The 12625-nt window shown below is 44.0% G+C and overlaps 1 protein-coding gene across 2 annotated transcripts; it reads left to right on the forward strand.

Moving 5' to 3' along the window:
* Positions 1 to 302: 302 nt before the first annotated feature.
* Positions 303 to 12309, forward strand: BCDIN3D (BCDIN3 domain containing RNA methyltransferase). 2 transcript variants are annotated; one of them, XR_009565392.1, is made up of 3 exons: positions 303 to 719; positions 3960 to 5393; positions 10636 to 12309. XR_009565392.1 is itself a non-coding variant. In XM_030835140.2 (2 exons), exons 1-2 carry the CDS (start codon positions 303 to 305, stop codon positions 4602 to 4604), a joined length of 1062 nt encoding a protein of 353 aa, XP_030691000.2. In that variant the 3' UTR covers positions 4605 to 6885. The 2 variants fall into 2 exon arrangements, 1 of the variants encoding a protein (XP_030691000.2); XM_030835140.2 differs by lacking the exon at positions 10636 to 12309 and having other exon boundaries at positions 3960 to 6885.
* Positions 12310 to 12625: the final 316 nt, after the last annotated feature.

Genomic DNA, 12625 nt, shown 5'->3' on the forward strand with positions numbered 1-12625 from the left:
AGGGCCATCTGGGTCTTCTGGCACCTCGAGTGACCCATAGTTCCTGGCATCACAGGATGAACCGGGTGAAGTTCCAGCGTCACAGATTCGCGTGTGACCCTGGACAGGTAATTCCTACTCTCTGGATCTCACATGCATTTGTAAAGGAAGGACGGTGGACCAAAAGTGACTTCCAAATCCCAACAAACTCCTTGTTCTGGGTAGCCCAAGTTGAAACTATGTCAGCTTGAGCAAGTCACTCAACCTCTCTGAGCTTGTTTCACCAGAAAAACGGGATAATATTACTAACCACCTCCCAGGTTATGGCGACGGTTCCTCACGCCAACGGAAACCCCAAACTTCTGCGCTGGCTCAGCGGAGGCCGCTTTTATAGTCACTCGCCTTTGCCATGCAGCGCAGGCGCGCTGGAGCCCGGACCGCGCTCGCCGAGCCTGCAGGTTCCCGACTTCCGGTTCCGAGGCGACCCCGAGGCCAGACTGAGACTAATGGCGGCGTCCATGAAGCAAGCCACCGGAGGCGTTGAAGAGACCGCGGCGGAAGAGGAACCGCGAGTTCTGGAACCCGGGGCCGCCCCATTCGGAAATTTCCCTCATTATTCCCGCTTCCACCCTCCAGAGCAACGGCTCCGCCTCCTGCCTCCAGAGCTGCTTCGCCGGCTCTTCCCTCAGAGTCCAGAGACAAGGCCGATCCTGGGGCTCGACGTGGGGTGTAACTCCGGGGTGAGTGACGGGGGAGGGATCGGACGTCGGTCGAGCCGAGAGGTTGGCAGCCTCCACATCCCCTGGGGTTCCGGCCAGGGCGTGGCACCAGACCCCTCACAACTTTCCCAAAATGCGTTTAAAGGCGTAGTGTTCGACCCCGTGCTGCTGCTACCTCACCTCTAGGGTCCCAGCACCATCTCTTTTAGGAATCTTGGGGAGGAATCGTTTTCAACTACGTTCCGAATTCCTGCGTCCCCGCCTCCGCGCTTGCGGCCTCCTGGCAGAACGCCGGGTGGGAAGGGCCACTGTGCCTGGGCTTCCAGCGCTTGCCTCCTGTCCAGCGTGGCTGGCGACCTGGCTGGGGGAGAGGGGACTTCCCGAGACCCAAGTTTGGGAGCGTGGGGTTGGGATTGGTTTACTGGGAGCCAAGGGTGACAGAATCATGCCTGGAATTAAGATTAGTGTGAAACGGTGCAGAATGGACCCTGGAGCCAAGTGGATATTTATTTTAAAAGCAATCAGTTGGCTGAGTACAGGGAAGAAGATCGAGAAAGAAAAATAAAGTATTCTGTGGGAGGAAGGCATTGCCACATTTTCTTACCACAAAGTATTTTTAGGCGTAAGAATGATTATAGTCAAACCACAAGCAAAATAGCGAAATGTCTCTCTGACACCTATTTGTAGCCACTAGGATATCCTAGAGGAGCAGGCATTCTGACCCCATGATTACAAATGCTTCAAAAAGTTAGTACCCTCACTCCATTCCAGACCCGGAGTGGGAGGGGATGAGGAGATTTTATCGTGCTTCTGGCCTTAGGCAGAAGAGAATTTGGTAGAGGGTTGAGGGCTGTAGGCACAGGGCTGGTAAATGGGAGGGAGACATTTGGACACAGGCTAAAAAGCTGGAATGAGCAGATGGGTGGGTGTCTGGCTGTCCCTTGCAAACATTTCTCTACTGTGTTGATATAGCAGATCAAAGGGGTAAAGAGGCTTGGTTTAAGACTTGGGATTTCATGAAAGGCATTAGGAAACGACAGGAGATTTTAAAGTTGAAAGTAGTATACGTGTACCTTAGGGGCCAGGACATAGTTGCAGTTAACTAGGGCAGTGGTTCCCAAACCTGGCTGTACCTTTAGGGAATTTTTTATTTTGCACTTAAGAAAAGATGCTTGCACTTGATAAGACAAAAAAAAAAAAAATTCAAAATACAAAGGGGCATATAGTAAAAAGCAAGTCTCTACTCCTGACCCTAAATCCTCTTCTCCTACACAATGGGAACTGCTGTTTATAATTTCTTGAGTATACACCTTACAAATAATAGCACACTCTTTTGCACCTTGCTTTTCATTTAATAATTTGGAGATCACTCATGTCACTACAGTCTTTTTTAGCAGCTTCATAATATAGATGTGTGATAATTTGGGGGGGTGCTTTGTTTTTAGAATTTTAGAAACTCCTAGGCTGTACTCTAGACCTACTGAATCAGGATCTTGGGGATTGAGCCCTTGAGTCTGTGTTTTCTTTTTTAAGCTTCCAGGGGTCTCTAGGATTGGGGAATTGAGGATGGAGAGGATTAAGAGATGTGGTAGAGGAGGGACTGATGTGATGAAATGACTGGTCAAACATGGAGCACACCCAAGATCAGATAGGAGGAGGAAGACAGCAGAGAAATAAATAGAAAGACGGGGAGAAATTTTTAAGCAGCATAATCTTCCTACTCAAAATGTGGTCCTTGAGCTACAGCATCAGCATGACTTGGAAGTTTATTAGAAATACAGATCTCCGCCCCCAACCCAGATCTACTAAATCAACATCTTTATTTTAATAAGATCCCTAGGTGATGTGTATGCCTATTGAAGTATGAGAAGCCTGGTATGGAGGAAAGAACTTAATGTTGCCTAAATCCTGCCATGTAGTAACCATGTGACATTGGACAAGTCACTAGACTCTGAACCATAATTTTTAAAATACAGGTTTTTTGTGAACTATGCCACACATAGAGAAAAGTGCACAAAACATAAATTCACACTTTATGAATTATTATAAAGCAGACATCTTTATGACTACTGTCTATATCAAGAATAAAACATTGTCAGCACCCCAAGAAGTCTCCCATATGCCTTTCCCTGCTCATAAACGCCCCTCTCCACCCAGAGAGCCCAACTTTTACTATTATTGTTTCTTTCTTTTCTTTATAGCTTGCTATTTTTGTATCCGTAAACAGTGTAGTTTAATTTTGTCCATTTTCTAACTTCATATAAATGGATGCTTGCCATGTATTTTCTTTTGTGTCTTGCTGTTTTACTCGGCATTATGTATTTGTGTGAGTCATCCATGTTGCTGCACTGAGCTGAATTCCTTCCTTTTTAATTGCTATCTGGTATTCCGTCTTAATCCATGCTACTATTATTGGACATCTGGATTGTTTCCAGCCACACTTTCTTCACCTGCACAAAGGGCATAAATATTTTCCTCACAGGATTGTTGCGCAGAGCAAATGAGGTAGTGAATAGAAAAATGCCTTAAAAAAACAGAACATGAATTTGAGTTAGTTATAATGGTTATAGAAGTCAAAGTTAGAGAAAGGAAATAGTGACTTGTTTAATAGTCAAAAATGTGCTAAGATGGTGAAAATCACAAATCATTGGATTTGGCTAGAAGGAGGTCAGCAGGTAATGGATGCAAAAGCAGAATAAGTCTCAGAAAGGGGTAGTGAAACATAACACATGTAGCAAAATTGAAGCTGTAGAGTGAAGGCTGAATGAAGACTTTGGAATGCAGACTTTCTCAGCCACAGGTCTGAGAAGTAGATTTTTATAAGGTGGTGCTTGCTCTGTTCCTCACCTTCCTGGCAAGGAGCACTGGTTATGCCCCTGAAATCTTTTCCTCCTCCCTGGGGTCTGAGATACTCAAAAAAAGAAAAAGATAGTGAGCTTACCAGCATATTACTTAAGCTGGAAAATACTGCTCTGGACTCCTTTGCTGCATCCATTGGGCTGTAACTTTCAACCACACAGCCCATCAGTGTCAGGAAAGTATGGAGATAATGCATTACAGCCTGAGACTCCTGGAGGGCACTGAGAGCCTGCTTTGTGGAAAACTTTTGGGGGGCAACCTGCTTAGGCTATAGTTTAACAACCTTACATCCTATAAAGCCAGGAATAAGTGGCAGTCTCAATGGGAAGATAAGAGATATAGGTTTCTCTTCCATTCCCTGGTTGAGAGCTGCAATGACAAAGCTCTTTTGGATTCCTCTAGGATCTGAGTGTGGCTCTATACAAACATTTCCTTTCCCTACATGATGGGGAGACCTGCTCAGATGCCTCAAGAGAGCTACGTCTCCTCTGCTGCGACATAGATCCAGTCCTGGTGGAACGAGCTGAAAAAGAATGCCCTTTTCCTGATGGCTTGACCTTTATCACCCTGGACTTCATGAATCACAGGACCCGGAAAGTTCTCTTGAGCTCTTTCTTAAGCCAGTTTGGATGCTCAGTTTTTGATATTGGCTTCTGCATGTCAATAACCATGTGGATTCATCTGAACCATGGGGACCAAGGCCTTTGGGAGTTCCTGGCCCACCTTTCTTCCCTGTGCTGCTACCTCCTTGTGGAACCACAGCCCTGGAAGTGTTATCGGGCAGCTGCAAGGCGTCTCCGGAAGCTGGGCCTCCATGATTTTGACCACTTCCGCTCCCTAGCTATCCGAGGTGATATGGCTAATCAGATTGTGCAGATCTTGACCCAGGACCATGGCATGGAATTAGTATGCTGCTTTGGCAACACCAGTTGGGACCGAAGCCTTCTGCTCTTCAGAGCAAAACAAGCCACAGAGACTCATCCGATCCCTGAATCACTGATAGAAGAAGGGAAAGAAAGGAACAGAATAAGATTCTGGAGACAATGAGATGGGAGGGAGGATAGAGATATTGAAAGAGGTTTATACAAAGAATTAAGTTCATTCTCCTTAACTCCTGATAGTTAGGCAGCTTTAAAACTTGGCAGAAGCTTTTTAAATGTCCAGGACATGCAATTAAAAGAATCAGTATCTTCCTCATTTGGGGGGATGATCCCTGAGGAGAATATACCTGTGAGGCAATGATCTGTCCTATCTGGAATGACCTAGAGAAAGTGACCCTGGTTCTGGGATATGCAAGGGGCTGCTTTTGGTGGTTATTTAGGAAGACTTAGACCAGGTTAGCCTTAGAATGTCCCTTCCCTGGGCTCCTTAAATCTGATCTGCCTTCAGGCTTCTTCTAGACTTACTCATCCTGTCTATGAGACAAAACCTCACAATACAATCTGGAATGAAAGGTCATTGGCCTGGCTAAAGGAGAAGCTTTGGTAGGAAGAACATCTTTCCAGAGCAGGTCAAGTTTCCAACATGCCCAGGCTGAGCACAGCAGTTACAGATACAGTACTAACCAAGATGCATCGACTAGCATTTAAAAGATGTTTAAAAGATTAAATTATGAACTCAAAATCCAACCGGTACAAATGGGATGAATGAAGTGGGATTGTATAGAATATATACAATTATATTTTATATATAATAAAAGTGACTTGAGTATGGTTGAGAATGCCCTGTGAATCTGGAGTAGGAAAGAAATTTCTGCCTTTAACCACTCTACCCATGGAGGTTTCAACTCAAGAAAAGGAACCTCACCCAAGCTCAAAACAGAAAACATGCCAGCGAGTAAGTTAATTCAGGACTTTTTTTGTCAGTGTCCTCTGTCAAAGCACACCAGTATGGAGGTGGGGGGCATACACCAGTATGGGGGTGGGAATACGTGCAGAGAAGCCTGCACAAAATGCAGCCTACAATTGGATGGCTACAGCGTCAGTGCTGTGGGATAGGTGTCACTGATGTGTGGCAGGTGTTGATTTTTAAAACACCCATGAGTCCACTTCAAGGGAAAGTGAAAGATAGAGAAGATTTGGCGGAGAGAAGATGGAAAAACAAAACATACCTAGCTAAGAAGGGAGATTGGATTGATGAGCTTCACAGTCTCTAAGATCCTGTTATTTTCTGAGTTGATGTTATAGAAGGAGGAACAGGGAACAAGAGAGTCTGAACCACCAATGAGAGGTTGGACTTTTTGAAGAAGTTAGTAAAAGTTCCTACTAAGGAATTTGAACTTTATGCAGAGAGAGCAGAAGCCAGAGCAGTTCCTAAATAATAGGAGGATGGAACCAAAACCTTCATTTAGGAAAACCAGTTTTTCTATTTTGTGCAGGATAATTGTATGGTTGGTGCCATTTCCAGTCTCAATTAGGCTCTAATACTACTTCTCAGTCTTTTTATATTGCTGCTCCTGATCACTAGAGTCACTAGTGACTCTTCCAGACTTTTACCCTTCTGCAGGCAGGCTCTTGACTCTATTCCTGCTCCATTCTCCATTCATCTAAGCAGGTGACCTAACCACCAACTAGTGCCATTTTTGTTTACTGTGTCAGGAAGTCTTTTCTTGCCCTCAGTCTTGAACCCCTTCATCTTCCCTTGTTTTCACTTCTAAACTTACCCAGTGAGCTTTTACCCAAATAACCTCTGCCTAAGTTCCAGATCCCAACCTCTACTACCTGTCCCAAATTGTATTTTATTAAGGATCCCCTTGGTGTCTCCTTGGCCTCATTGAACGTTCCTGTCCACCTACCAACATGCTCAGTTCTCTCTCACCTTCAAAACCACCAACTTCTCCTGTGTCCTATCTCCCTCTCAGCCTTATGCAATCTCCATCTCTTCACCACCATACATGAGCAAAGCCCTTGAAAGAATACATGCCACCACCTCTGCTTCCTCATCTCCCATTCATCAGTGGCCACCTGAATGCCATATTTTGAGGCCTCTTTTCAGTCTTCCTCCTGGGCCATGAAACCATTCAACACTATTGACTCCTTCCTTATGGAATCACGCTCCCTTTAATTCTCTGCCATTCTCTGCCATTATTCTCTTCCAATCTTTTAGTTTCTCTCTACACCTTAAGCAATTGGTTCACATTTTAATTTGCATAAGCATTACCTGGGGAGTCCTGGATTCATCTCTAGAAACTGATTCAGGTCAGAAATGGGGCTCAGGATTCTGGTTTGGTTTGATTTGGGGTTTTTTGCAATTTTTATTGAGGAAAAATATATGTAACATAAAATGTACAATTTTAACTGTTTTTGTTTGTTTGTTTGTTTGTGGTACACGGGCCTCTCACTTTTGTGGCCTCTCCCGTCGTGGAGCACAGGCTCTGGATGCGCAGGCTCAGCGGCCATGGCTCACGGGCCCAGCCGCTCCGCAGCATGTGGGATCTTCCCGGACTGGGGCACGAACCCGTGTCCCCTGCATCGGCAGGCGGCCTCTCAACCACTGCGCCCCCAGGGAAGCCCTTAACTGTTTTTAAATGTATATTCTGTGGCATTAAATACATTCACAATGAGGAATCTTTTTAACAGGCATGCCATATGATTATGATGCAAGTCGAAACAGACCACACTTTGATGCTTAGGGTTCCTTAGGGTCCATCCAGTCCTCTTCTACATTTTTTTCCTGGGGTGAGTTCCTCCACTCCCATACCTTTAACAACTACCTATATGCTAATAACCCCCAATAGTTATAAGCCCCACCTTCACAATTCCAGATTAATATTTTTCCTGTTTTGTAGTCATACTCCCCTGGATAGTTCTTTGGCACCTCAAATTCAACGTACCCCAAAAGCAAACTCATTACCCTCATTCCAAACCTAATCCTATCTCAATTGTTGGCATCCACCCATTGCTCAAGCTACAAACTTCAGTTAATTCTCCTCATTTTTACTTCCCACATTGAAATAGTCACAAAGTCCAGTGAATTCTACCAATAACATGTAAGTTCCACTTATTTCATCCATGTGGCTGATGCCTACCAAAGGTTTCTATGTTAAGTCCTCTACCCTCCAATCCATTGTCTTGCTGCTAGTGTTCCCTTTCTCAAATATTTAGCTATGCTAGTATTATGCTTAAAAACCTTCAGTGGTTTCCTAGTGCCTAGAGTCCTGTCCTTTATCCAGTGCCTAAACCAATATTGTTCAATAAGGTAGCCGCTTGCTATTTAAATTTAAATTAAGGAAAATGAAATAAAATTTAAAATTCAGCTCCTCAGTCCTACTAGCCACATTTCAGGTGTTCAGTAGCCCTATGTGACTAGTGACTACCTTATTGGACAGCACAGATATAGAAAATGTCCATTGTTGCAGAAGGTTGTATAGTACAGTGCTAGTCTTCATGCCTTTCCTCTACACATCAGCCACACTGAACTTCTTAGCACAAACTCCGGCTTCCCTTCTCTCTCCCCAACCTCTCCCACTTTGCAATGTGGTTCAACTGTTTGTCATAAAAATGGCTCAGATACTACATTTTCTCAAAAATCTTCCCCAACTCCTATAGCAGTTTGCATTTGTTACTATATTCTAGTGAGGATTTTGTGTAGAGGCCTCTATCACAGTGTTTACCTCATCATATTATAATTGTTTCTGTGCCTCTTCCCCACCACCAGGAGACTGAGCTCCTCAAGCCCACCTTAGTTTTGTATACCTAAGCCTAGCTCAATGTCTGACACATGGCAGGCAGCTGAGAATTACTTGTTGAATGAGTATATGAGTGAACAAAAAAGAAATGCACCCGAATTCAAGTACTGAGAAGAAAAGGGAGATATATGATTGGGCAAAAGATTGCCCAGGATACTGGGCACAGTGGTTAAGAATCTGCCTGTCAATGCAGGGGACAAGGGTTCAAGCCCTGGTCCAGGAAGATCCCACATGCTGCGGAGCAACTAAGCCCTTGTGGCACAACTACTGAGCCTGTGCTCTAGAGCCCACGAGCCACAACTACTGAACCCCCGCGCCACAACTACTGAAGCCCATGTGCCTAGAGCCCATGCTCCACAAGAGAAGCCACTGCATTGAGAAGCCCGCGCACCGCAACAAAGAGTAGCCCCCGCTCGACACAACTAGAGAAAGCCCGTGTGCAACAACGAAGACCCAATGCAGCCCCCCACCAGGGAAGCCCCAACATAACTTTTAAAATCCTTAACCCTATTGGGGTAGATACTATTATCATCCTCATTTTGCAGATGTTGGAACTGAAGCACACACAGCTTAAGTGACTCTCCCAAGGTCACGTACCTTGTAAGTGGCAGAGCTGGGCTTACCTAGGCAGTGTGGCTGCCGAGACTGGGCCTTGGCTACTATCCCTTGAAATGTCATGGAAATCAAGACCGAGAAGAGACTCCAGAGAGCCAGTGAAAAAGAGCATGGGCTTTGGAGTTACTGTGCTTCCTCAAATTATGTGTTCAGACCTGGGAATAAGAGACCCAGCCAGGCCACTCTTAGCTATCCCTGATGTTCTTAGAATTCCCCTCGCAGAAATCAGGCCTAATTCTAGGTTGAGTACCCAGTAGCACCCCTGCTGCTGCCTACCAGTTAAATAGGCACATACAGCAAACACAGACTCTTACGTCTCCATAAGTCCTAACTACCCTCTTACTGTACCCTTGACTTGCCAGCAACCCTGACCTTCCCCTGAATTCCCAATCTGCCCCTAGCTTTGACTTCTGGGTAGGACCTCAAAAAAGTGGGTTTCGGGCTTCCCTGGTGGCGCAGTGGTTGAGAGTCCGCCTGCCGGTGCAGGGGACATGCATTCATGCCCCGGTCCGGGAAGATCCCGCATGCCGCGGAGCGGCTGTGCCCGTGAGCCATGGCCGCTGAGCCTGCGCGTCCGGAGCCTGTGCTCCGCGACAGGAGAGGCCACAGCAGTGAGAGGCCCATGTACCGCAGAAAAAAAAAAAAAGTGGGTTTCATCCTCAGGACGTAGGGATTTCAAGGCCAACTCTAGGATGTATTAAGATCCCAAGATCGGTTAGCTCCTCCTCAGCCTTCTGGGATTGAGTTTGGCCTGGGAACAGAGCAGTGAAAAGAACATCAGGTTTGGAACCAGGATCTGCCAGTAACTCATTGTATGACCACCCTATTCAATTCATTTAACATTTCTGAACCTCAGTTTACTCATCTGTACAACTGAAATAACAAGACCTTCCTTTTCCTATGCCCAAATGTGCTAAAGGATATGATGGTAATTTGCAGAATATGGATTGTTAAAGTGCTGTTACATTCTAAGCATGCTACAGACCACAACCATGCCTGTTAGATCAAAGACTTATGAGAAAAACATCTCATCTCTGTAGAAAACATGCATCTTACTATTTCAAATAATTTGTTTTTTAAGATGAGGGAGTAATAAGTAGTTCAACTTCAGCCTACAGAGCATTTTAAAGGAAGCAGTGCTGGAGGGGAGAGAGTGATCATTGCTAATGGAAATGAGGTTTATGATGGTCGCAGAGTGATAACTGATTATAGACGTGAATTTACCTACTTCTCTGTAGATCTTAATTTAAGAACACTTTGAAAGCTTGTGACCCTGCTGGTGCTCTCTCCCTTCACCAAGGCAGTGCAAAGAAATATATATGGTTCTGGGGCAGGCTGAATACTGGTCCTCCCAAGTGTCCACATCCTAATCCCTGGAACCTGTGAACGCTACCTTAGATAGCAAAACGGACTTTGGAGATGTGTACAGTTGTGTAGATTAAGGATCTTGATTAAGGATTAAAGATTTTGAGATCAAGAGATTAATCTGGATTATCACGGTTGGCCCTAAATGTAATCACAAGTGTCCTTATAAGAGGAGGGCAAAGGGAGATTTGACCACAGTAGATGTCATGACAGAAGCAAGAGGTTGGAGTAATGTAAGGAAGGGCTACAAGCCAAGAAATGCAGTTAGAAAAGGCAAGGAAATGGATTCTCTCCAGAAGCCTCCAGAAGGAATGCAGCCCTGCCAATACCTTGATTTTAGACTTCTGATCTGTAAGAGAATAAATTTGTGTTGTTTTAAACCACTAAGTTTGTGATGATTTGTTACAGCAGGAACAGGAAACTAACACAGGGACTCTGACTACAATGAGACTAGGCTACAAGCCAAGCAGCACCAGTCTCAAATAACTCCTGATGGCAGAAAACAGCCACAGTGACCAAAGGAATAGGCTGGGCTCCATCTACATGGGTAACTGAGGAATCTTCGATCAGTAAAAGCTTCGGGAGATCCTTCAGCATCTGAACCTGACCTCTTCCCTCCAACATTTCTGTTGGCTGAGCAGTTACCTGACGTGTTGGGAGGAACTGTTGTATTTGAAGTCTGTTGCTGTTAGTTTCAAAAAAGATGTGTAAATAGTGCTTATAACGATGAGGTCTCGGTACCAAGAAGGTAATGATTGTGTAATGGCCTAGGAGAGCCGTTGGAGATGGTAAGAATATCTTTGGCTTCAAGAAAAGATCATCTTTATCTATCCTCAAAACAGCCTAATTTGGGAACCAACACCAAACATGACAAGAGACTTACTGAGGGACAAGAATGAAGAATGGTCCTGGATATACTTTAAATATATAGATATGTAATCCAGTATATTAAAAAATTAGCATTTCAACATGCAGTCAATATAAAAATTATTAATGAGATATATTATTTTTTTAATACCATCTTCAAAAACTAGTGTGTATTTTATACTTACAGCTCATCTCACTCTGGACTGGCCACATTTCAGATGCTTATTAGCCACATGTGGCTAATGCTGCACATTTATGGCAAATCAAAAAGTAATTTATCAAGTTCCTTCCATATACCCAGCATGCTTTTAGCTGCTGTGGAGGGTAAAGAAAAATCACTTAAACAAACCGGGACTTCTAAAGGTTAGACTTGATTCTTTTAGCAACTATGTTAAAGTTGAGGAGAAAAGGAGAGGCTCATACATGGTAGCATGTGATCATGTGAGCTTCAGAAAAGGAAAAATCTTTGTGGACTACAGTGGGCATGGAAGAATTTCTGGAGCGTATGGGATTTGAGCTGTCTCTGAAAGTCATATCTGCAGGTTCTGCATCCACAGATTTAACCAACCATGGATCAAAACTATTTGGGGAAAAAAATTCCAGAAAGTTCCAAAAAGCAAAACTTGAATTTGCTGTGCACCTCCAGCATAGCATTTACATCGTACTTACAACTATTTATGTAGCATTTACATTATATTAGTTATTATATGTAATCTAGAGATGATTTAAAGTATAAGGGAGGATGTGCATAGGTTATATGCAAATAGTACATTTTATATGAGGAACTTGAGCATCCATGGATTTTGGTATCAATTGGGGTCTTGGAACCAATTGCCTATGGCTTCCAAGGGACAGCTGTATAGCTTTTGCAATGATAACAAGAGGGACAGGAGTATGCCCTATGAGCCACGTAGAGAGGAACCTCTCTGCAAAGGTACACAGGAATGTGTGTTTTGTACATTGAAAACAGAAAGGACTGGCTGGTCTAGAATGGAGATGTCATTCTGAGCAGCAGTGAAAAATAACAGTGGTCTTTGCCATTTAAATAGATTCTGGATGGAATATTTATTATTTTAAAATATCTTAAAATTAATTTTTATTAGGGTATGGTTGCTTTACAGTGTTGTGTTAGTTTCTGCTATACAGCTATACATATACATATATCCCCTCTTTTTTGGAATTCCTCCCCATTTAGGTCACCACAGAGCATTGAGTAGAGTTCCCTGTGCTATACAGTTAGGTTCTCATTTATTATCTACTTTTTAATTTATTTTTTAAAGAGAAACCCTTCCCGTTAAGGCATTTGTGCTTTTTTTTTTTTTAATATTTATTTATTTAGGCTGCGCCAGGTCTTAGTTGCGGCATGCAAACTCTTAGTTGCGGCATGCAGGATCTAGTTCCCCGACCAGGGATTGAACCCCAGGCCCCCTGCATTGGGAGCGCAGAGTCTTACCCACTGGACCACCAGGGAAGTCCAGTTATCTATTTTATATATAGTAGTGTATATATGTCAATCCCAATTTCCCAATTCATC

The sequence above is a fragment of the Globicephala melas genome, chromosome 10, assembly GCF_963455315.2.
Source record: "Globicephala melas chromosome 10, mGloMel1.2, whole genome shotgun sequence".
NCBI lineage: Eukaryota > Metazoa > Chordata > Mammalia > Artiodactyla > Delphinidae > Globicephala > Globicephala melas.